The sequence below is a fragment of the Falco punctatus genome, assembly GCF_963210335.1.
Source record: "Falco punctatus genome assembly, chromosome: 1".
NCBI classification, from domain to species: domain Eukaryota; kingdom Metazoa; phylum Chordata; class Aves; order Falconiformes; family Falconidae; genus Falco; species Falco punctatus.
Window position 1 is genome coordinate 84,680,203 of NC_137580.1, and position 20,505 is coordinate 84,700,707.

General features: G+C 47.0%; 1 protein-coding gene across 8 annotated transcripts in view; it reads left to right on the forward strand.

The window, feature by feature from the left end:
• The window catches only part of ULK1 (unc-51 like autophagy activating kinase 1), an 83,683-nt gene that overhangs the window by 48,559 nt on the left and 14,619 nt on the right, over nucleotides 1–20,505 (forward strand). For 4 of the 8 annotated variants that reach the window (XM_080404576.1, XM_080404580.1, XM_080404581.1 and 1 more), the window contains 9 exons: nucleotides 5,261–5,349; nucleotides 7,395–7,560; nucleotides 8,860–8,920; nucleotides 9,262–9,351; nucleotides 13,350–13,475; nucleotides 17,074–17,225; nucleotides 18,076–18,159; nucleotides 18,732–18,994; nucleotides 19,644–19,828. In XM_080404576.1, coding sequence (XP_080260702.1) covers nucleotides 5,261–5,349; nucleotides 7,395–7,560; nucleotides 8,860–8,920; nucleotides 9,262–9,351; nucleotides 13,350–13,475; nucleotides 17,074–17,225; nucleotides 18,076–18,159; nucleotides 18,732–18,994; nucleotides 19,644–19,828 — 1,216 coding nt within the window. Of the gene's footprint in view, nucleotides 1–5,260; nucleotides 5,350–7,394; nucleotides 7,561–8,859; nucleotides 8,921–9,261; nucleotides 9,352–13,349; nucleotides 13,476–17,073; nucleotides 17,226–17,364; nucleotides 17,488–18,075; nucleotides 18,160–18,731; nucleotides 18,995–19,643; nucleotides 19,829–20,505 lie in introns of all 8 variants that reach the window. The other 4 variants (XM_080404583.1, XM_080404577.1, XM_080404578.1 and 1 more) reach the window with 4 other exon arrangements.

A 20,505-nucleotide genomic window follows, 5' to 3' on the forward strand; every position in this document is an offset into this window, starting at 1 on the left:
GTCCTTCACATTTGAGCGCACGCAATTCTCTTAGGAGAGGCTGCTGCACTGTCTGTGCCAGCACCTGTGCTCGAGTAGTAGCGGTTCTGGGACGAACTCGTGGAGACCTTGGCTAGGCTGAGGGACCCGCTGTGCCGCCGCCACCTGAAGGGCCTCCCGGCTCAGGGTCGCCTGCACTGCACTGGAGGCAGCCGTGCACCCGCCTGGGTCCCAAACCAGCGCTGAGGTGAGACTCTCCCTTTCATAGGGGAGCACCTCGCAGCGTGAGCAGTGTGGTGGTCCCCGTACCGCTGCGGGCAGATTGGCCCTTGGGTGGCACGGGGGGGGCTGCCGCTGGCCTGCTGCAGAGCTGGGCACGGCACGGGGGGGCTGCTGCAGAGCTGGGCACGGCACGGGGGGGCTGCTGCAGAGCTGGGCACGGCACGGGGGGGCTGCTGCAGAGCTGGGCACGGCACGGGGGGGCTGCTGCAGAGCTGGGCACGGCACAGGGGGGCTGCTGCAGAGCTGGGCATGGCACAGGGGGGCTGCTGCAGAGCTGGGCATGGCACAGGGGGCTGCTGCAGAGCTGGGCATGGCACGGGGGGGCTGCTGCAGAGCTGGGCATGGCACGGGGGGGCTGCTGCAGAGCTGGGCACGGCACGGGGGGGCTGCTGCAGAGCTGGGCACGGCACGGGGGGGCTGCTGCAGAGCTGGGCATGGCACAGGGGGGCTGCTGCAGAGCTGGGCATGGCACAGGGGGGCTGCTGCAGAGCTGGGCATGGCACAGGGGGGCTGCTGCAGAGCTGGGCACGGCACGGGCTGCGGAGCCCTGTCGGGCTGTGCCAGAGCAATGAGTAACAGCAAAGTGAGAGCCGTCAGCTGTTCGTTCTGCGTGGATATGTGTTAGTAGACCATCTTGTGGAATTAGATTTTTAGTGCAACGTAATCTTGGAATTCAGTAGATCAGGGAATCCTCAAATGTGGATAATTTTGAAGTTGCTGAGGCAGGGGTCCCCCTTGTTTAAATAAATCTGCATGTTTTTCAAGACGGATCATTAAAATCAACATTTCTATCAAAAATCTTGAAATACGACATTTTTGACAAGTTCATCCTCTCCACTGCGGTTTCAAGGGACACTTGTTCTCATGTCCGTCCTCTCATCTCACTCCTTTAGTGGAGCAAGGACGCCAGGCTGCTGCCGTCAAGGAGTGCTGCAGACCTCAGCCTGCAGAGTGGGGTCAGGGCCTTGCGCTTTAGCTAAAACATGTGCTTTATTTTTTGTTTGTTTATTTATATTTTATTTTATATTGTGGGGTTTGTACCTGTGACTAAGTATGTACTTTAGATGTGTAAAAATTTATTAATAAAGTCTTTAAAATACTATGTCTAGTCAGAATGTCATCTGTCTGTAGCCAGGTCTGATCAGCATATGGTACGGGGCAGTGGATTACAGTAATAATGCATGAGAAGGCATAATTAGACGCTTGTGCAAGTCTTCTCTGAGTAAACACATTGTAATTGGTACCCATGCAGAATATTTTGGAGGTTTTTTTGCTTCTGCCTTTAATGAATGGTAAGCTGGTACCTCCTTTACTCGGAGTTAAGAGAGCATGAAAGGCGAGCTGTTATGGTTCAGAAGTGTACGGTGGCTCAGTGTCTGGAGTATCTGCCAGGCTTAACTTGGCTTACCATCTTTATAATTCTATTGTACATAAAATACTCAGGTAGAAACCAGAAAAAAATCACTGTGACTTCTGCATATGAAAGGTTTTAATGGTGCAAATTTTTGAACTTTAAAAAGCAGCTTATTCTTTGGGCTAGTCCTTTCAGTTCTTGTGCTCAAACTGTTGACTTGTCAGAGACTGCAATTAAATGACTTTTTGATGACTGGTTTTAATTGAATCCAGATAATCACAAAAATGCATCTCTCCAGTGTGTGTAGAACTCGGATTCCAAATAAAGCTTTTATATAAAGCTTGAGGCTTGGATATTTTTAGGATGACCAAGCCCCTGATAGGATGACATGTCAGAAGTGTTTTTTGCAAGTGTAGGATCCAGTATCAGGATCCACACAGCTGGAGCACAGGCTTGCCTTTGTGGCTCCCAGCTCTCCCATTCTGAAACCAGTTGGCATTGGTTATGCAACGTACAGGATGACTGTTTTGTTGCTGGAACAAGTTGGAGAGGACAATTATGAAAACACTTATTTACATTACAATTACACTGCAGCAATTTCTGGATTTGGGTGGGGGCCTACAATCCCTGTTAACATTCCCCGCATTCAGACTTGAGCTGAAAACATGATGAGCCAAGTGTTTGCACCCTTTTTAATTTTAAACTGGGAGTGTCTGGGTGTGTGGAGGAGAGGGAAGCAAGCGTCTTGCTTCAAGCTGTCCTATGTGGCTGCTGCTGAAAAATGCCCAAACAGGGATGTAGTGCTCAGAGAGGGTTTGTCAAAGCCAAACCGTGTAGTCCTACATGCATGAAAATCTGTTCTCAGTGTCAGGACCTTTTGAGTTGGACCTCACAGCATCACAGTGTGGATTTGGGGAGTTTACAGGGTTTTAAACAGGAACAATGATTGAGAGAGGCTGTATCTAAAGGTGTGCTTCGTGCAGACAGAGTTCTAACTTCAGTTTCGGGTGATGGTGGCAAAGTCTGCTCTTATCTTCCTTCCTAGATTGATGGAAAGCTGTCCAAAGCAAATGAACAAAAATAGGAAAGTCTTAATTCCAGCCAGGTTTAAATCAATAATAAACACAGAACCAAAATAGAGTGGAGGGGCCCTTGAGAGAGAAATGAAATTAGTATAACAAAAAGACTAATTCCAGGAAAAACGAACAGTGATGCAAGTCTTGCAGCAGGCACCTGTGAATACAGTTCAAGAATCACTCACCTTTCCTTGAAAGTGCCTTTCTGTAACGGGAAGGTTGGTCTCTACAAGGGTGAATTGTTCTGTAACAGCTGGCAGGATACAAAAGGGGAGACTTCCTCCACCCTGGATTTTTGGTGTTGTATGTATAAGGAAGGTATTAGGGATTGCTCTGCGGGAAGATCGCAGAGATCAAAAGCAGTGTGGTATAGGCAGAACAGAGCTCTCCATTTTACAGGCACTTTCTCAGACCTCTGTGTGTGTTCCCTGAGCGTGGGGAGTGGGAGCCAGCTGTGTTGGAGGAACATGTGGGGTGTGGGAGGAGTAGCTCTCTATGCCAAGCCCCTGACCGACCTCCCAGAATACCCACCATCGCCGTCCCCGTGCCTCAACCGGAGCCAGGGCAGTGTGTTTTAACAGCACAGCCCATCAAGGGCACGAACCCAAGTATAAATAGATGCAGAGGCTAAAAAGGCATCCTCTCACAAAGCTCTGGAAAGATTTATGTCGTTATGGACCTGACCCTCAAAATGCTGGCAGTGAGTGCTGTCAGTATGGCCCGTCACTGGAGGGAAGGGCATCTGCGTGTGTCGCTGCACGCTGGCCCCACGCTGCTGTCCTGCTGTGGCTTCCTATTGCACAAGCCCCAGGACTCTGTTGAATCAGTCTGTTTGCAGGATAACTTAACCTTTCAGAAAAACATTTGGGTTTTGTTAATGTTAGCAAAGGGAGGAGGAGATCACTGTGACCCTCGTTGAATTGTTACAGCGGTTGATTATCTGTGGTGAAACTTGTATTTTAAATTTACTCTTCTTTGGTTTCGTTTTCCTGCTGTTGAATCTTGTTGCATCTCTGCCAGGCTGAGTAGTTCAGCATCTCAGTGGTTGTTCTGTTTGTGCCAGGAAACACTGGTCCAGGCACCCTTTGCCCTTTGACAGGCTGCATGGAAAGATGTCTTAAAGCCTTTTATCAAAAGGTGTATTTTCCCATTCTTTTATCGTTAGAACATTGTTTCAATGGTTAATTGCAGAGAGATGTACTTTTATTTTTCTAGCTGTTTGGATAGAGTAAGTACTTCGTAGTATCTAATGTGGTTGATGACAGAGGTAGTTTTACTTCAAACAGAAGCGTTCTTCTTCTAGGTGTTATTAACCTTCCTTGTATAACTACGGAGTTATCAGCACAGATCCTGTAAAGGTAGAAATCTGTTACCAGGTGCTAATTCTCTGCCAGCACAATGGAAGAGGAGCAAAGTGTTCCTCTCCTCGCTTCAGTATTGCCCTGATCTCTTAAGTCATTCAAATACCGAAATGGTTGGTATTTGCATGAGTAAAATTGGTATGGGTCAGAGTAAAATCTGACTTCAAGCTGCCTTGAAGTGGGGATGCTGGGACTCTTCTGCAGCTTGTGCCCTGTTCAGTCAGGTGTGGATGGACTGGGGGATTTGAACTACTAAACGCTTCAAAGTCCTGTAAAGAGCCAGTGTTACCTTTGACTTGTCTTCCTCCTCGGCTGAGCATTTCAAAGTTATTTACTGAACCTCACTTGTATAAGTCATTGGAGTTAAATATTCTTTTCTTCTGTGATGCCTTAATCACCTTTTCTGCCTGAAGGTCAACGCTAACTAGTCCTTTCAGTGTCAGCTTTATGTCTCTGTGAGAGTTACAAAAGAAAGTTCAACACTGAAGTGAGTAAAATGGGCAGTTCTGAGGTGGAACAATAAACCGTAAAAGGACAGGATGCAAGACTAGCCTGTGCTCTGGAACAGTTTCTGTGCAAAGAGATTGAATAAGCAAAACCTCTTTAACTTGCAGAAGTGGCTGAGGGAGAATGTGCTGAGGTATAGGAAGCAATGAACTAATTCCTTGTGGAATGGCTAATTCTGTGGGGGTTTTGTAGCACGTGGTCTGGGATGCCCAAGTGACGGTTTGGGCGGCGAGCACCTAGGGCTTGAGTAGCCACTGTTGCACGTGTGCTAAGCCACACAGTCTGATGAAGGAGAAACTGTAAGGATATGTTCTGGCTTCTACCCTCTGCCCCTGACATGAATCAGTCCGCTTTTCTGTTCATCTTTCCACTCATTTGCAAAGATGCTTTGGAGGCTCTTTAGGGCAGAAACTGTCTTGCTGCCTGTGTAGGTCAGCTGTCAAGTGGTCAGATGGTGTGAGTGAGACCTTCCCCCACAAGAGCTATAACCATGAAGTAGTGTAGAGGGGAGTGGATGGGTGTGAATCATATAACTGAACAGAATGCTAATTTTTGTCCTCCTTTAATTGGCCACATCTGATATTTGAGATACATGATGGTACATGAAATGAACCCGATGGGAAAAGATGGAAAAGACCTTTTATTATTGATCGATCTTAGTTTGACAACTTCTTTTGTTTTTTGTCTTTTGCTGGTTTTAGCTGCTTCCGTGCCAATGCCTTCTTATCCCAGTTCAGGCTCTGGTAGTTCCTCCAGCAGCTCTTCTACTTCCCACCTGGCTTCACCTCCCGTAAGTACAGCTCAGGGGATGCACACTGCTTGTGTTAATGGTCTCCCTGCTTGCTGGTTTGAAAGAAGGTCTCTGCTTTTGCTGTCTTCTGGTGCAAGTCACTGAGCACTTCAGTTCTGCCTGAGTTTGGTTCATTGTCTTCTCCAGTCCGTTTAGGGTTTACATCCCGCAGGTTGTCTGTCTCTCCACATGTTTCAATTTGCCATTGCCTATTATATGAAAAGCCTTTATGAAAGGAGTCAGTATTAATGAGACTAGTTTGTCTTGGCAGAGATGGAAAGCTCCTTGGAATCAACAAACAGTCACTAATTCAGGGTATAGCACTGCTTACTTGGCTGCCAGTTCTCTGTTTCCAAGCAAAGTCTCTGCAGCGTGACAGCATACCCACCCTTCTGTGTAAGGTGACCCTCCTCCTTTCTGACCAGCATTTCCAGGTGCCAGAGGGACATTCAGCAAAGCTGTTTGCTCAGACCAGATCTGCCACAGTCTGGTGGTCTTGTGAGAGATGATCTGAACTGACAGTTTTTTCTCTCTGGTTACCTGAAATGATGAAGACTTCTCTGGAGGGGCAGAATATTAACTGACCAGCGAAGTGGCATTCCTCCAGCTTGCTGAACTGAGAGCTTGTTTTTGGAGGCTCTTGGTGAAAGCTGCCTTTTGACTTTGAACTCGGGAATGCTGGTGGTGTGATGGGCAGGGCAAGGGAGAAGGGTTGAATTTCTTTCCTCCTGGCATTACTGCTTTTTTGCTTTGTTTTCTGAGTTTTCTTGGGCCAAGGCGTCTCAGCCTGGTGTGGAAAAGGCTGAGAGGCACTATATCAGAAGTTGATATAGGTGCTGGACAGAGAAGAGAGGCTCTCCTCTGAAAGTCACATAACTGTATTCCCAAGCGCTTTTTCCTCCCCCTGCAGCCCGGAGCAGAGGGTGGCTGGCTGAGGCCCTCCTGTCCTTAAGACTCCAGGAATGGGTAGATGGTGTGAAAAGCAGTCTCTCCCCTGAGCTTTCCTCGTCTGGGGGCCTCAGGGTAGTACAGGCTGGCTGCCAAACTGAGAGGGGGTCCCATGTTGGAAGGGTACTGCTCTGGTCCTGCTCTGCATTTTGAAGTTTTGCTGATGGAGGTGTGGTGGCTCGGCATGTGAAAAATGCCCCATCTGCAGGGCAGAGCTAGCAGATTGGGTGGAAAAGAGACAGCTTTGACAGTTGGGAAATTCCTTCTGCGTGTGTGCACTGCATGCACAGTGAGAGAGAGTCTTTGGAGGGTGAACAAGTCCTTAACTGGCCCCAGGTGAAAGCTGGTTCAAGTCTTTCTCAGCCTAAAAATGCATTAGGATAAGGATTGTGATCTGCTCTGTGGGCAGTTCAGTGGTCTTAAACCATCTGGCCTCTTCCATCTGTCTGCAAAACATGAGGATTGCAGAGCTATTTATCATTTGGCTGAAGGAAGTAGAAAAATGGGACTTTTTAGGGTCTGTCCTGCCTCTGATGGCTGTAAGGTGTCACCTATCGAATGCTTAGGCTCCTTCAGGCCTTTCTTTAACTCCTTATCAGCACTGCAGCAAAACAGGGTTGTTCTGAAATTGCAGGGACACATGTACGTGTTCCTGAGTGCTGCTTACTACAAAAGCACAAGTAGAGACCAGATGGTTAATGTTTAAGAACAAACAAAAAAACAACCCAAAAGAACAACCAAAAGTATCTCCAAAATCTCTTCTCTGTTTCACAGTCATACTAAACTGAGTCGATAGAAAATGCGTGGTTGATCCAGAAAACCTTAGTAGAGGGATGCAATACCTCAAGTGAATTTTTCTTATCTGTGGAGCATCAGACAAGCCAATAGTATGTTTTGTATAACAAAAGATGCACTGTTCTGACTTGGACATAAAAGGTTGTTCCTTTTCAGTAAACTAAACAGCTGCTTCTGGCAAACTATCAGCCCTGATTATCAGCAAAATGTTGTTTGTAGCCTCGTACAGCTCAGTTTAAAGGATGGAGCAGAACGATGAAGGAGCTGTGCTGAAGCCAGTGTTTGTTTCATCCTTGCATTAGCAGTCCCTTGGAGAAATGCAGCAGCAGCTGCAGGAGAAGGCGCTGGCGTCTCCGACCCAGGATTCGCCCGGTTTTCTGCACGGATCGAAGGACTCCGCTGGAAGCAGCAGTAAGAATTCATCCTGTGACACAGATGACTTCGTTATGGTCCCAGCACAGTTCTCAAGTAAGGTGGTTTCTGTAAATGTAGAGGTTCTAAGCAGAGGGGGATGTGGATGTTAGGGATAGTTCCTAGGAAGTTGAAAGAGCAATTAAACCTGTCTGTTTTGACTGAGTAACAGGAATGTGTTTGTTCTCAAGTTGGAAGTGACATCTGGCTCACTTGCTAGTTTCGTAGGATATTTTGTAATTACCTTCGAAGGTAGGATTTGAGAGTAAATATTACTCGGGAACCTCAATAAGAGATTGAACCTGGTAATCCAACTGGAAAAGAAGATAAGTAGGCTCACAGGGAAATGTCTCTCACAGAAGCTGTTCCCATGTCATCCTGTCTTCAGTTTCACTCAGCATCACAGCCCAAGACAGGATTTCAGCTAGCAAGCCAGATTTTACACTTGAAAACATACCTGAGAAAAGCTAAAAGATGTTGGATTTTTCTTCAGATGTTTTGTATTTAATTTTAACATCTCTGTGTGTTTATACTGTGATAGGAATTGCTTGAAAGTATGTATGTATGTGGGGGCCAGGGCTCCAGTTCAACCACATGCCTGAGTTTGTCCACACATGAGTCCTGACTTAACCAGCAGAAGGATATTGTTCAAGCTGTACCATGTGTATGATGCTTTGCTGAGCTGGAACTTGGTGATAAATGCTGTGATTCCTCCTTCCACAGTTGCACTGCTTGTGTTAAAACAGGAATTTGGAGCAGTAGAACTGGAATCTGTGAAAGATCTCTGCTGTGCAATCCAAGAGTTCAGTGTTGCTTGTGTTTTTCCTGGGAACAGTGGTGGGACCAGTACACACTTGTCTTGTGCTAGTCATGTTTTCAGTGTTCAGATGTTTTGGCAAAGGCACAAACTTCCTACATGGCGTAGCCAGCTGCCAGCTCGTTTGGCTGCCCTGAATTTTTGCCTCTTAGGACACGGATGTTTCGGAGCCCAACGTGCAATAAATACCTTTATTTATTAAAGACACATTATATATGTGTCTTTAATACACAGCAGCTAATTGCTTGCACCAAGTGGTCGTATACTGATTGCCCTAAGTGATTCTGTCAGATTTCGGCCCCCTTCCAAAAGGACTCCTTTTCAGCCTGAATTTTCCAAAACTTCAGGGTATAAGGATTAGCAGCATCCACATCAGCTTCAGCCCACATGCATTTTCCAAAATGCTGACTTCAGAAGCAACTCATCAGGTCTTGGAGGAGCAGGAAATTCTACCCAAAATCTCAGTTGCTCTGAATATACAAAGATTTTTAAGAAAAACATCTTGAATTAATCTGTTTCTGCACTTCCTTGTTCCGCAGGTGATTTGACTGCTGAGGCTGCAGGAGGGAAACCAGTCCAAGACAGCCTGATGTACAGCGGGTAAGACCACTAAGGCAACTGCAGTTGCTGAGCCACTAGAGCGTACTGTGTGTTAGGGACTTCTGGACTCTGGTGGGTGGGAGGGTAGATGTTGCTGAGTTAACTTTTGTTTCAGGAATAATTGTCACCTGCCTGATGGTGACCAGTTTCAGTTTGAGCATCAGCGTGTAGCACCTGAATACCAGAGAGTGTGTGGGACAGCGTGACGGTCCTCGGGGCTCCTGCGAGTAGGCTCAGCAGAGGGTGCTGGGCAAACGCAGCTCTGTTGCTGTGCTTTGCAGAGCAGGGAGCAGGGCTGGTTCCCAGGCTCCAACAGCTGGGTTCTTTCTCTCATTCTTCAGGAGTTCTCTGGTGACTTCAGCAGGCTTGGAAAGCCAGGGAAGGACACCATCTCCTTCACCCCCTTACAGCAGTTCTCCTAGCCCATCCAGGTAAGAAAGACTGTTCAGTGGTGACTGTGCAACACTGATTAACTGCACACTCATTGACTTCCAGGAGGGGATTTTACAGATACTGGTGTGCTGGGCAAGATCCACATCTCTCCTTCAATTAAAAGTTAACAAGAAACACCCAGGAGAAACTGCCCAGCCTTGGGCACTGATCAGTCCCAACACAGAGCCTCTCTCCCTCTTCTGGCCCCTCAGGAGGGGCTAGGAGAGAATGCAGTAGAGCTGGAATCAGCTCTGTTCCCTAGGGAGCCAGGGATTATTCTCAAGCAGAAAGTACATGTGCTCCCACTGGCATGTATGTGCTACTCATCCCCTCTGTGCTCAGCCTGCAGAGGCGGTTAGTTTTCCAGCTAAGGACCCTTGTTTCTAAATTCATGCAGTGAATTAGGGCACAGCACTTCAGGCAAGGCTGAAATTATGATGGTCTTGAACTACTGGGCAAATGTGGAGGGATGTCGCTCGTTGCCCCTTGCTGTTGAAGGACAGATCTGGGCCTACTTCGGTGTTTGGAGTTTGCTTGAAAATCCGGAAAGCTCCTTGTGCTGTGTCTGTGTAAAGTAATGCTGCTACGTGGAATTTGTTTACCCGTGAAGGATACAGGAGTAGGAGTAACAAGTGCAAACAGGCGTTGTCATAGGTTTACTTCCAACTAAACCAGTTGCTATAAACTCAGCTTTGTAGGTGCCGTCCAGCACTGCCAGTGGGTCCAGACACATTTGTGTTCAGAAGACGTGAACAGTCTGCAGAAGGCGATCCCATTGACTCTAGAGCTTGAAGCTTTAGGGTCTGTGCTTGGCTTGCAGGGAACTGGTGGTGTTGCTTCCCATCTCATTCCAGCTCACTGGGGAAGCAGGACAGCTTTCATCTTCTATTCTGTCAGAATGGCACCTGTTGAGGGAGGATGACTGAAGGGGATTTCAAACTGGGAGATGGATGACCCTAAAATCTTTCTTAAGAAGAAAATGTAGTCCCAGGCTATGGGTTGAACATACTCATCGCATAAACTGAGCCCAGAAAATGACAAAACATAGCCTCAAAGCGAGGAGAAAACATAGCTCAAAGCCTTGCTGACGCGATCAGATTAATTGGCAAGCATGTACCGCAGTGTGGAGTTTAATTGCATGAGGCTTCTTATGCTATCGCCTGCTAAGCTTTTTAACAGCTTATTCCTGAACTGATTCCTTTGCATTCAGGGGATCTGTCTTTATTAAGGGATTTGACCTTCTTTCTGGAGAGCGGTGAGTGGAAATGCATGGAAGTTGGCTACAAACACTGCCCACTTTTCGCTGTTCACCACTGTCTTCACCAGGCAGGCCTTGCTGTGTTCTGCTGGGTCACAAGGTGGCAAGTCACTGCCAGCAGCAAGGATCTAACCGTGCTTCTGCTCTTACTGCCTTTCCTACTCATTCACAGCGGCTTCTTGTGGGGCAGATGCCAAACCCCGTAGTGCTACTTCCAGCTTTCCTGTTTGCTTTGAAGAAACACCGAAAAGTTACTTCTTACCCTGTCCAGGATGGGGAATAAGACATAAGTAACGAAAGATTGGAGCAGTCGCTCCGAATCCAGAGTGCAAGGCACGATCTTTCATCTGTCCCCTGAAGTGCTTTGAACTGGTGCCACCCATTAACGTGGGCTTCAGTGCCCTGCACTGCAGATGTCACGAGGCCCCTTGGCTCAGCGCTCGGCTTCACTGGCGCAGAAGGATCCTGATTTTCTCTCCGTCTTTGCTCCCTCGGAAGCAGCAGTTTTCCCTTTCATCTGTGGCTCTAGGCTAGCAAGCAGTGCTGGATGCAGTCCAACTAGGACAGAAAGCAAAGGCTATTTTAGAGTGGCCAGCAGCGGCTTTTCCTCAGGATGTCATGGTACACTCCAGAGCAGCTCTTCTTAACTAAGAGGGTAAGGACTAGGCAGAATTAAAATATGCTGATAGTTGATTTTTTTATTTTTATTTTTTAAAACACTTCCTTGTGGGAGATGCTTTGTAAGTCTAACCAAGGTACTTCCTTGGACATATCCCACAGCAATGGATTCCATACCATTTCCAGAGAGCTTTTAATTACTGCCAAGTAATTAAACTCCCTGTCCCAGCTTTATCTTTTGGTCTTTGCAAATTTATGGCCAGTTGTAGTCCTTAAGGCTCGAGGCCAATTAACAAGTCTAGTATACGTCACCTCATTTGAATGCTTTCTTTTGCAACTTGCACCTTGTGGAGAAACCTGGCTTCTGTTAAGGACTCGATATGACTCTTGGGAAGAAGGGAAGGATCCTTTCACTCACGAACCTCTTTTCCAAGAAAGGATTTTGGCCAGATTGAAAAGGTAGCGTTTGAAATGTGTGTTGAAAGTCAGGATATGTACAAAGTTTGATGTGAACCCTCAGATTTCTTGTTTAAACCTCTGCTCATTTTATGTCTGTAATGACACAGTGTCTTACGCTGATGGAAGGCAGAGACACCAAAGCCTCACCTTTCTGCTGAGCAATCGGAAACCCTGAGTGCCTTTGTTGTATTGTGTGTCAATGAAGAGTCAAGGCTTCTGTGCTGCCTTTTAGAGACAGGTGTCAGATTAAGAGTCTGTTATCTTGGTGGAAGAAATGAGAGCACGCAAGGAAGAATACAGAGCACTTAAAAAATTAGTAAACCTGTTGAGAGAGGAACGAAGAAATCGGAATCACTTTTTGATCTTTAAGCCTTGATGAAAGAACTCTTCCAGTTATTTAGCTCTCCTGTGATGGAGAACTGTCTTCACATGCGCACTGTGGAGATCTGCAAGCACATCCCTGCAGGTCAGCTTTGTTCGCCGCTGTCACTGTAAATCACAGCGTACTGCTGACCTTCCCCAAAGAAGAAATTCTGGTAATGGGATGCTTTGAACCGCCACATAAGTCACAAACCCTTCTCTCTTCCCCTGTGTACACGTGTATGTTCTTGCTGAATTTGATATCTCCTTTTATCTTAAGTAAAACACTTCCACTGTGAGTGTTAGACCCGAAGAAGTGGCACTTCCTGCTTCTCAGGGGCAGACCCAGGTGTGTGTCCTCAGTTGGCAACAAGGAAGACTGCAGAAGCCTTCACTACCAATAAGATCTTTCTTGTAATTGTGCGACATCCCTGCAATTGGTGTTGGCACTTGTAAACAGCATTGCCGTGGCAAAATTAACCCTAGAATTCTGGAGCCTTTGGGAAAAGACTTTAGGCGGCCACTTCGTTAGATGTGGTATTTGGATGGTTTTTGTATAGTGTGGTGTACGGGCTAAGAGTAACAGGGCAAACTGTCACCCAGGGGAATAGGTGTCAGGTGTGAGCTGATTAACCTGCTTTGGAAGGAATCAGAAGTCTGAAGTTTGCAGAACGGGCCTGTTGTATTTTGTATGTGTGATGTTCTAGCTGACCTTGACGGGTACAGAGGTACCAGCGCCTGTCCCTCGAATTTATTCTCTCCCAAGTTGCCTTCTCCACTTTATAATTAACTTGCAGATGTTCTGATATACCCCACAAGTTTGTATTCTCCTTATGGCATGCTGAGGCTTTCATGGAGATGCCATTGCTGCACCAGTGCCTCTGCATGAATCAATCGCAGGTAGCTCTTGGCAGCAAAACCTCTGCTGGTGTCCTTTGTGAGCCACGACTGTTTAGCCCCTGCTCGATGATGTGCTCATTGGCCGAGGATCTGACCTGTTGGAAACTGGGCCAGTTGTGGCCTGAAATAACAGGGCGCCAGTTTTCTTGGAGGGAGTGGTGTGCTTGGGTGCATGTTTTAACTTCAGTGTGTGGGCGGGAATTGTGGTGGCTTTCAGGAGATGTGTGGTGCCCCTTCCCTTTGATACGGCTTTGAACTGCCTCCCAGTGTGAACCCACAGCCCAGGAGCAGCCAAGGGGATGCTCCCTGTGTGCAGGTGCTTTACGAAGATAAAACCTCCAGTCCCCTGGCTGAAAGCCCACCCCTTACGAGAGGCTTTCTTTGTGTGTCTCCTTTCAACAGCCGGCCAGGTCAGTTTTCTAGCAGCAAGTACGGACACTCGGTGCCCATTCCAGTCCCAACACAGATTCACAACTACCGGCGGATTGAGCAGAACCTGCAGTCCCCCAATCAGTACACCTCTCCCCGGTAAGTGCTGGAGCTGGGAAAAGGGGGCTGTCGTCCTACAGCTTGGGGGTGGTAAAACAAACTGCTTTACGGTTTGTTCTCCGTACCTCCAAAAATTTTCCTATCTGCTGGGCCCTTCCCCTTGCCTGTAGGAAGCCAGTGTGGTGCATGTTTACATGTACCGTAATTTTGGGGTATTTTTGTAGAGGTGTTGAGATTTATTCGATTATTATTGATTTATTTTGATTATTTAGTTGATATATGTGTACTGTATATTTTGTCTGTGTGCATGTACATAAGACAGCTGCCATCAACTTGTAGTGCACGCTGAGCCCCTTTGACTCTGGCAGCTTTTTCCTTATGCCAGCTGTGGGTTGGATGTCCAAGCAGAGAGACCTATCCATCTGGCAGATGCCCTTATAGAAGGAAAAAGTTGAGATAAACAACTAAAATGAATGGGGGTACAAAACTTACCTGACTTTACCTTAATTGGCTCCTGGAGCTAGTCATACCATAGATGATGTGTCTTCCACGAGTTGCATATTAATGTGGTTATGCAGCCAGGACTGATTAAATCGTGAGCAATTTATGCCTGTGAGGCAGAGCGTGTTTCCTGAAGGCTGTCAGGAAGACCTGGATGCCAGCCATCAGCCGTACAGCTGACCATCTGAGTTCAGTAGTAATGCCTCGTGCATCCAAGACACATAGGGCTTCTGTCTCTTCTCACGTATAACTTCTGATTCTTACAGGTTTGAAATCTGGGTTGATAGCAGCAGCCCAGGTCCGTAGACTGGTTGGAAGGAGACTCATACAGGATCTTAAAGCAGGGGCATTCAAGCAGAAGTGTCTGTGAGGTGTTTTGTCATCTTTTGGATGAGTTGCTTTGGTGTCTGGATGAGTTAAAAGTTTAGATTTCAGAAGCAGGGTAATACCTACGTCCGCTTAAGTTTGAGCTTCAGCCAGCCTAATTCAGGATAAGCCTTATTCGAAGTGGGCCCAGAAGGAGAGACACGGTATCTTGATATTAATCAGGGATCAGCAGAGAGATTGCTTTGTGCCAGTGTTACTTCAGTATGTTTTTTAACATAACACTATTAATGCTATTTTGTGTTCCCTTCTTTGAGTGTGTGGCAGGTTTTGTGGTAAACTTCTTCCCGTTTCCTATGTGCGTTGTGTTTTTTACAGCACAACTTGTGGACTCTGTTAGTGTTGGAACTCACTAAAAAGTCGTGGTTATTCATGTGACGCATGAAGTGAGAGCGCTGGAGAAGGCGCAGAGGATGCCCCTCGGCACACCATGCCTACCCCAGACCTGGGGACAGGCTGCTGAGTTCAGGTTCACAGTCTGCAGCCACCACTGGGGGATCAAACTCTTGGGTTTTGCTCCTTTTAGTCACCACTGTGTAATGTTGAGATTAGCATCATCCCTGCAGAGGAACTTGAATGGACACAATCAGGATGATTCACGGTCTGCTTTTAGCATCTTCTCAAAATCTCTGACGTCACGTTTTGTCCTGCCCCAGGAAGCCATATTTCTCTCTCCCCATCACTTCCTCTAATGAGCAAATTCAGTAGACACCCTTCAGAATGGAAGGAGAAAACTTCATCAAGCATTTAATATGTGATTCCACTTTTCCATCAGGTGCATCAAATAGCCCATTGCAGCCAAGTGCATCGTCATGTTTGACAAGTCATTAGGTTACAAACCGTGATGACACTCTTGTTTCTGAAAAATCAGCCACTGTCACCTGACTGGAGGGTGTATGCCTGTGTGACGTAGCTTGTTTGTGGACGGATAGGTGGCTGGTTGAGGTGCTAATTAGGTGTGTGTGCTTTTGGCCACATCACCTGTCCTGCTCATCTGCTTGCTTGCTTATCCCATGTCTTGTAGGGTGGCATTTGACATTCCACATCTTTCAGCAGCACAGTCAGCTGGTGTTTTTTTCTGCAAGTTCCTGATAGATAGTGTTCAGCCTTCTGGATGGCTCATATTCTGGAGAGTCAGAACCATGGGAGAGCAATACTTTCTGCCGCTGAACATCTCGGTATCTTTCACCCTGCCAGGTGTCCACTTCCTTTTTGCGTATTCATTTTGCTTTGGGGCCAGGCACATGATGAGCATTAGGCCTCTGAATCTGGAGCAACCTGAAGAGAAGTGATTTTTAGGTTAAAATTTTAAAGGATTTCCTTTTTTTCCAAGCAGGTGAGTGTAGCATGGATTCATTTGGCTGCAAAATATAGTAACACACTGCAGAGGGGAGCAGGGGAGGGGGCTGGCAGATCAAATTCTTGTATCTCAACTACTGAAACAGATTTTTTTTTAAAAAAAAATATTATTTACTTTTTTTCTGAAATGTAGCATAAAGTAAAACATACACCTAGTAGTGTCGTTGAGTGTTAGATGTACTGACACTTCATCGGGATGACTGTCATTCCTGGGTAATGTAGCTAGTCCTGCTTGCACGGCTGAAACCCGTGTGCCTTTGTTCCTTCTGTTCAGGTACATATGGACAGCTTAATGCAGCATCACTGCAAGAGGAGGCAGGATCCCTTGGTGCAGCATCTTTCAGTGACTTAAGCACGGAGGGTTTTTTTCACCATATTCATTGATTCCTGTCCAGAAAAACACCTACTGGCTGAAACTGATGTTCTTATAACAAGGGGAAAAAATGTTTCCAAATTGAGAGTAGAATGAAGGATTTGATGGAAGGACTGTTTTCTCGTATACGGGAGTGTAATGGGAATCTTGGTGAAGGAGCCTGCAGAGGCAGAATGGCATTTCAGTAAATAGAATTTAGGTTCTGTGTCTTTAACGAGCAATGAAAACATGGAAATATTGAGAATTAATTAACTAGTGTGCAGTAATCTCCCATCTCTCTCCAGAGTGATGGCATCGCTGTACTCGCTTTCCCGCTAGTCTGGTTTTCTCTTTTGCTTCATTTTAGCAGCTGAGTAACACTTGGGGTTCCTGCAGGTGTGGGCTGTCCAAATTAATTTTAGCTCCCTCAGGTGAGGCTTCACAAGGACTTGAAGGAGCTCGGAGCCCAGACAGTTCTGACTGTCCAGCCCAAAAAGACATTCCTCTGGGCAGTACCGAGCTGTTTCAGATCTGACAGCTACACGCTGCTCTGGTTTGCTCTGTAGCTTCTGATTTGAGTCAAAGCTCCGTGGCAGAGCAGTGCCTCAGCACAGCTCACCTCCACCCGCACAGCCTGCGGAGCTCAGCGCAGGAGGGGTGCTTGAACAGTTCTCAGGGCGTTTGGAAGCACTGCCCGGGGCAGACACTTTGGCTGTGGCAAGGTATGGAACTATGCTTGTTCATGATTGACAGGGATATCGGGAAGCATCTAAAAGTGACTGAAAAATTAGCTGTAAGCTAATCCCGTTCTTTCTTTTCATTTGTTCTGCAAAATTTTGTTTGGATTGAAGCTCTTGAGAACAGGCATTAGCATCTTAATCTGTATTACTGTAGTCCTAGAACAGTAGGATTTTGATTGAGGATGAACAGTCGGGAAGCTCTGCTTCTGTGGAAGCAGCTGTGTGTGTGTCTGGTGATAGGGTCTTAGTCTCCTGTACCGGCACCTGCTGTAACACATGTGCTGCTGTTGTTTCCTATAAGGTCTGGTACGGTCCGGAGGTCTAGCAGTACAAGTCCTCTTGGTTTTCCTAAAACTGGTGCTTCCCCTCCTTATCCTGGAGAGCATGGATCTGTGCCCAGCTCTAGAAAGCTCTCCTTCGGCGGTGCCAAGCCATTTACGCCATCACCACAAGGTAAGAAGTCAACTGGCTTGTTGCTGCCTGAATAAAATTGTGTTCCTCTTTGCTGTAAAGAGGGAAGTTATGACCAGCTGTGGCTGCCAGGTAACAGGGAATTCAGGTGGTTGTGTTCCCCTGTGGCTCTTTTCAGCAGATGATTTGACAAGTGTTGTGGCCTCAGTAAAATGGAGAGGAAAATACCTATTAGCCCCAGGAAAGGCAAGCTTTGTTTTGGTGTCTGTATCAAATGTTTTGCTGCCCTCTGAAGAGGGCTTCTGTAAGTGCATTACTCTTACTTCTGTAAGACTAAGTACTGGCTTGGACTGGGGTAAGAAAAATTGTGAGCCAGTTGTTGTCAGAGAAAAATTCTGGCCAGCTGTGGAAGGGCTTGAACTTCACTGCTGAAACTGAGAAGTAGCTGTCTGAGTATCTGGTAGCCTGACCCATATGCTAACAAGCAATTCAAGTGGAAAGGGTTAAGAAAAAACCCACTGTGCAACTGATGGAACTTGCTGCTTTCTGTAAAGGGACAGACTGTGATGTAACCATCTATTCTGTATCCCTGGAGTCTCCAACCCTACATTTATTAGTCTCTGCTGGTGCAGAAATGCAGAATTTTTGTATTCTATTCCTCTCAATTAATGTCACTGCAAAGTCGGACTAAAACTTGCTCAACTAATACCAGGCAGCATTTTTTTTCCTCCTTTTACAGGAGTTGCTGATCTTTTCACTGCACAGCTAGGGCTGAGAAAATGGAAGAGATAACTAGCATCTTTCTATAAAACAGGTGGTACATAGTGTTGCCATTGCCTGTGGAAATTTAATACTGAGTAAACTTTCTTCTTTTTATTGTGTTCTGTCAAAGTTGGAACAATCCCAGAGCAGCCTGGCCAGACTTTTATCCCTTCTTCTCTTGGAGCAGAAGTGAGAAGCCGTATTCCTGTCACAGGTGTGTTGGTCCTTACCTTCCTTCATTACTCCTATGGATAAGGCCGGTACCGTAGTCTCGGGCACTCCAGATTGGGAGTGTTCCTTCAGCATCTTCTCTTGATGCTTGCCCCGACAGGATTTCTGTGTGCTGGTAGGAGCTGGGGTTAATCCATTCACATCCCATCAGCCAGCATCTTCCAGTGCTGACAGACCCTGTGTCACAAAATCTTGAATTTGGGACTTCGAAGTCGATGAATTGAATGAAGGAAAAGCATCTGAAAATCCCCAATGCCCCCTCTGCCAGGTGGCCTGCTTGATGTGTAATTTCCTTGCTGCTGAGCTCTGGCAGTCGGGTCCCTTTGTGTAAGGGCTGCAATGAAGGGAAGAAGCTGCGCTTTATTTCCCTGTTGTCCATATCTCTCCCTCCTGTAGAGCCAAAACCCGATGAGGCTGGCACTGCCCAGAGTGCCATCCTTAGCCATCCACTGAAGGCTTTGATCTGTAGATGTTTGAGCAGTGAATCCTGGGATCAGGCTGGCTTTTTGTGTTAGAACCAGCATATGATGTGCTTTGTCATTCTGGGCCCTCCAGGTTCCTCGGCACCCGAACACTCTCCTCGAGGGATGGGCTCCCGGCTCCACAGTGCTCCCAACCTGTCGGATTTGCATTCCTGCAGGCAGAAGATAACCAAGCAGCACTCTGATCCTCTCGTTGCTCACTTCGGTCATACCCCCGTTAGCCAGCCACTGCAGATTCATGGCTTGCAGCACTGCCGGCAGCTCAGATCCTCACCCAAGCTCTCCGAGTTCATGCAGAGAAGCCCTTTGCCAACTATAATGGGCTCCCCTACCAAGGTAGGTGAAGGAGTCTGCTTCTGGGTTTCTCGCAGCCTGACCTGTTGGGTTATTTGGGGATGAAGTGCTGCGTGATCAGGCAACTGCGACCTGGATTTCTCACCACTTGTTTGCTTTTCGTTGGGGGCTGTTTAGTGATCTGTGTGAAATGGGTTAGTGCCCTGGTTCTCAGTGGACGGATCTCAGTTGGCAGCAGTGTCCACCATCTGAGCAGAGCCCAGGGTTTTAAACGGACGATGGAAGGGAGCTGCCCTGATGAGGCAGAAGCACATCAGTGACTGGCGGTGCCTGGGCTGCTTTGCTCACACCGTTCAGCTTGTGACGCAGGTGTGTGTCCGCTAGGAATCCCCAGCAGAGACGGCAGACGGTGGAGCAGGCAAAACAGCCTCATGTCTCATACGAAGCTGGCACACTGACAGCTTTTTCTCTGCTTATGTTAAGCTGCTAAAATTTTCAGCAGTTTTTTGTCCTTTTGTTTTAGTTTTTCTGGGATTTAGGACAAGTAACTGCGTGGGGTGGGATTTCTACCTCTTTATTTCTGGCAGGCTGTTAAGCATACCATTTATTTTTAATAAACAAGTCAGGGGGGCAAGAGGATCCTTCCTCCTTCGTTTTAAAGGCAGATCTCTGCTTTTTCTGTTCTTCTTAGGCTGTGTCCCCGTTTGAGTTTCCCAAAACCCCAAGTTCCCAGAATCTCCTCACTCTCTTGGCCCATCAGGGGGTGATGGTGGCTCCAACACGGAACAAGACCTTGCCAGATCTGAAGGAGATGGGGCATTTCCACTGCCAGCAAACTGGCTTGGGATTGAGGCCTGTGGAAGAGATCAAGGGCAGGTGAGCTATAGTCTGCTTTACACAGTGGCGCTTTGTTCCCTAACACAGGACAGGTGGGGCAGATTCCAAACCCCCGCTAACACTGAAGGTGTAAGGTAGCATCTATAACCCTTCTGTAGTTACCTGCTAGCACCCTTGGACTGCAGGCAGATACGGTACAAATGTTTTAAGTCTTCCTCTACAGGGGCAGTCCATGGCCTAGATTCTATAAAATGAAAGGTTGTCTGCAGCTTCACAGTCTGTTTAGTGTCCATGGTTTCATCAAGTTGGGGGGGGATGCAGGATTTTGTCCTTAGGCCAGACTCCCTGCAATTACACAGATGCGCGCCTTGCTGTTGATGGAGCCTGTGCCTGTCATGTATGAGAGGGCGTTACGGGTGTTCCTTGTCCATCCAACAGTGGGCACAGGCCTTCAGCGTGGAGTTCTGTTTGAAAGCCACGTGCTGACTGTCACGAGCATTGCAGGATCGAGTCACTCCAGTGTTAGTATTAGGTTTTTCTTACATGCCTCTCTGCAGGCTGCGGCTTTCTCCAGTGATCTGGAGGAGTCCTCTGATACTAATTTCCATACTTCGATCAAAGAAAAATGGTATTGTAATAACGTTGTGTCATACTTGCATTACTGCAGTTAGTAGTTGTACGCTTTCTTACAAGTGGCAGGAGGTGCTTCAGATGCT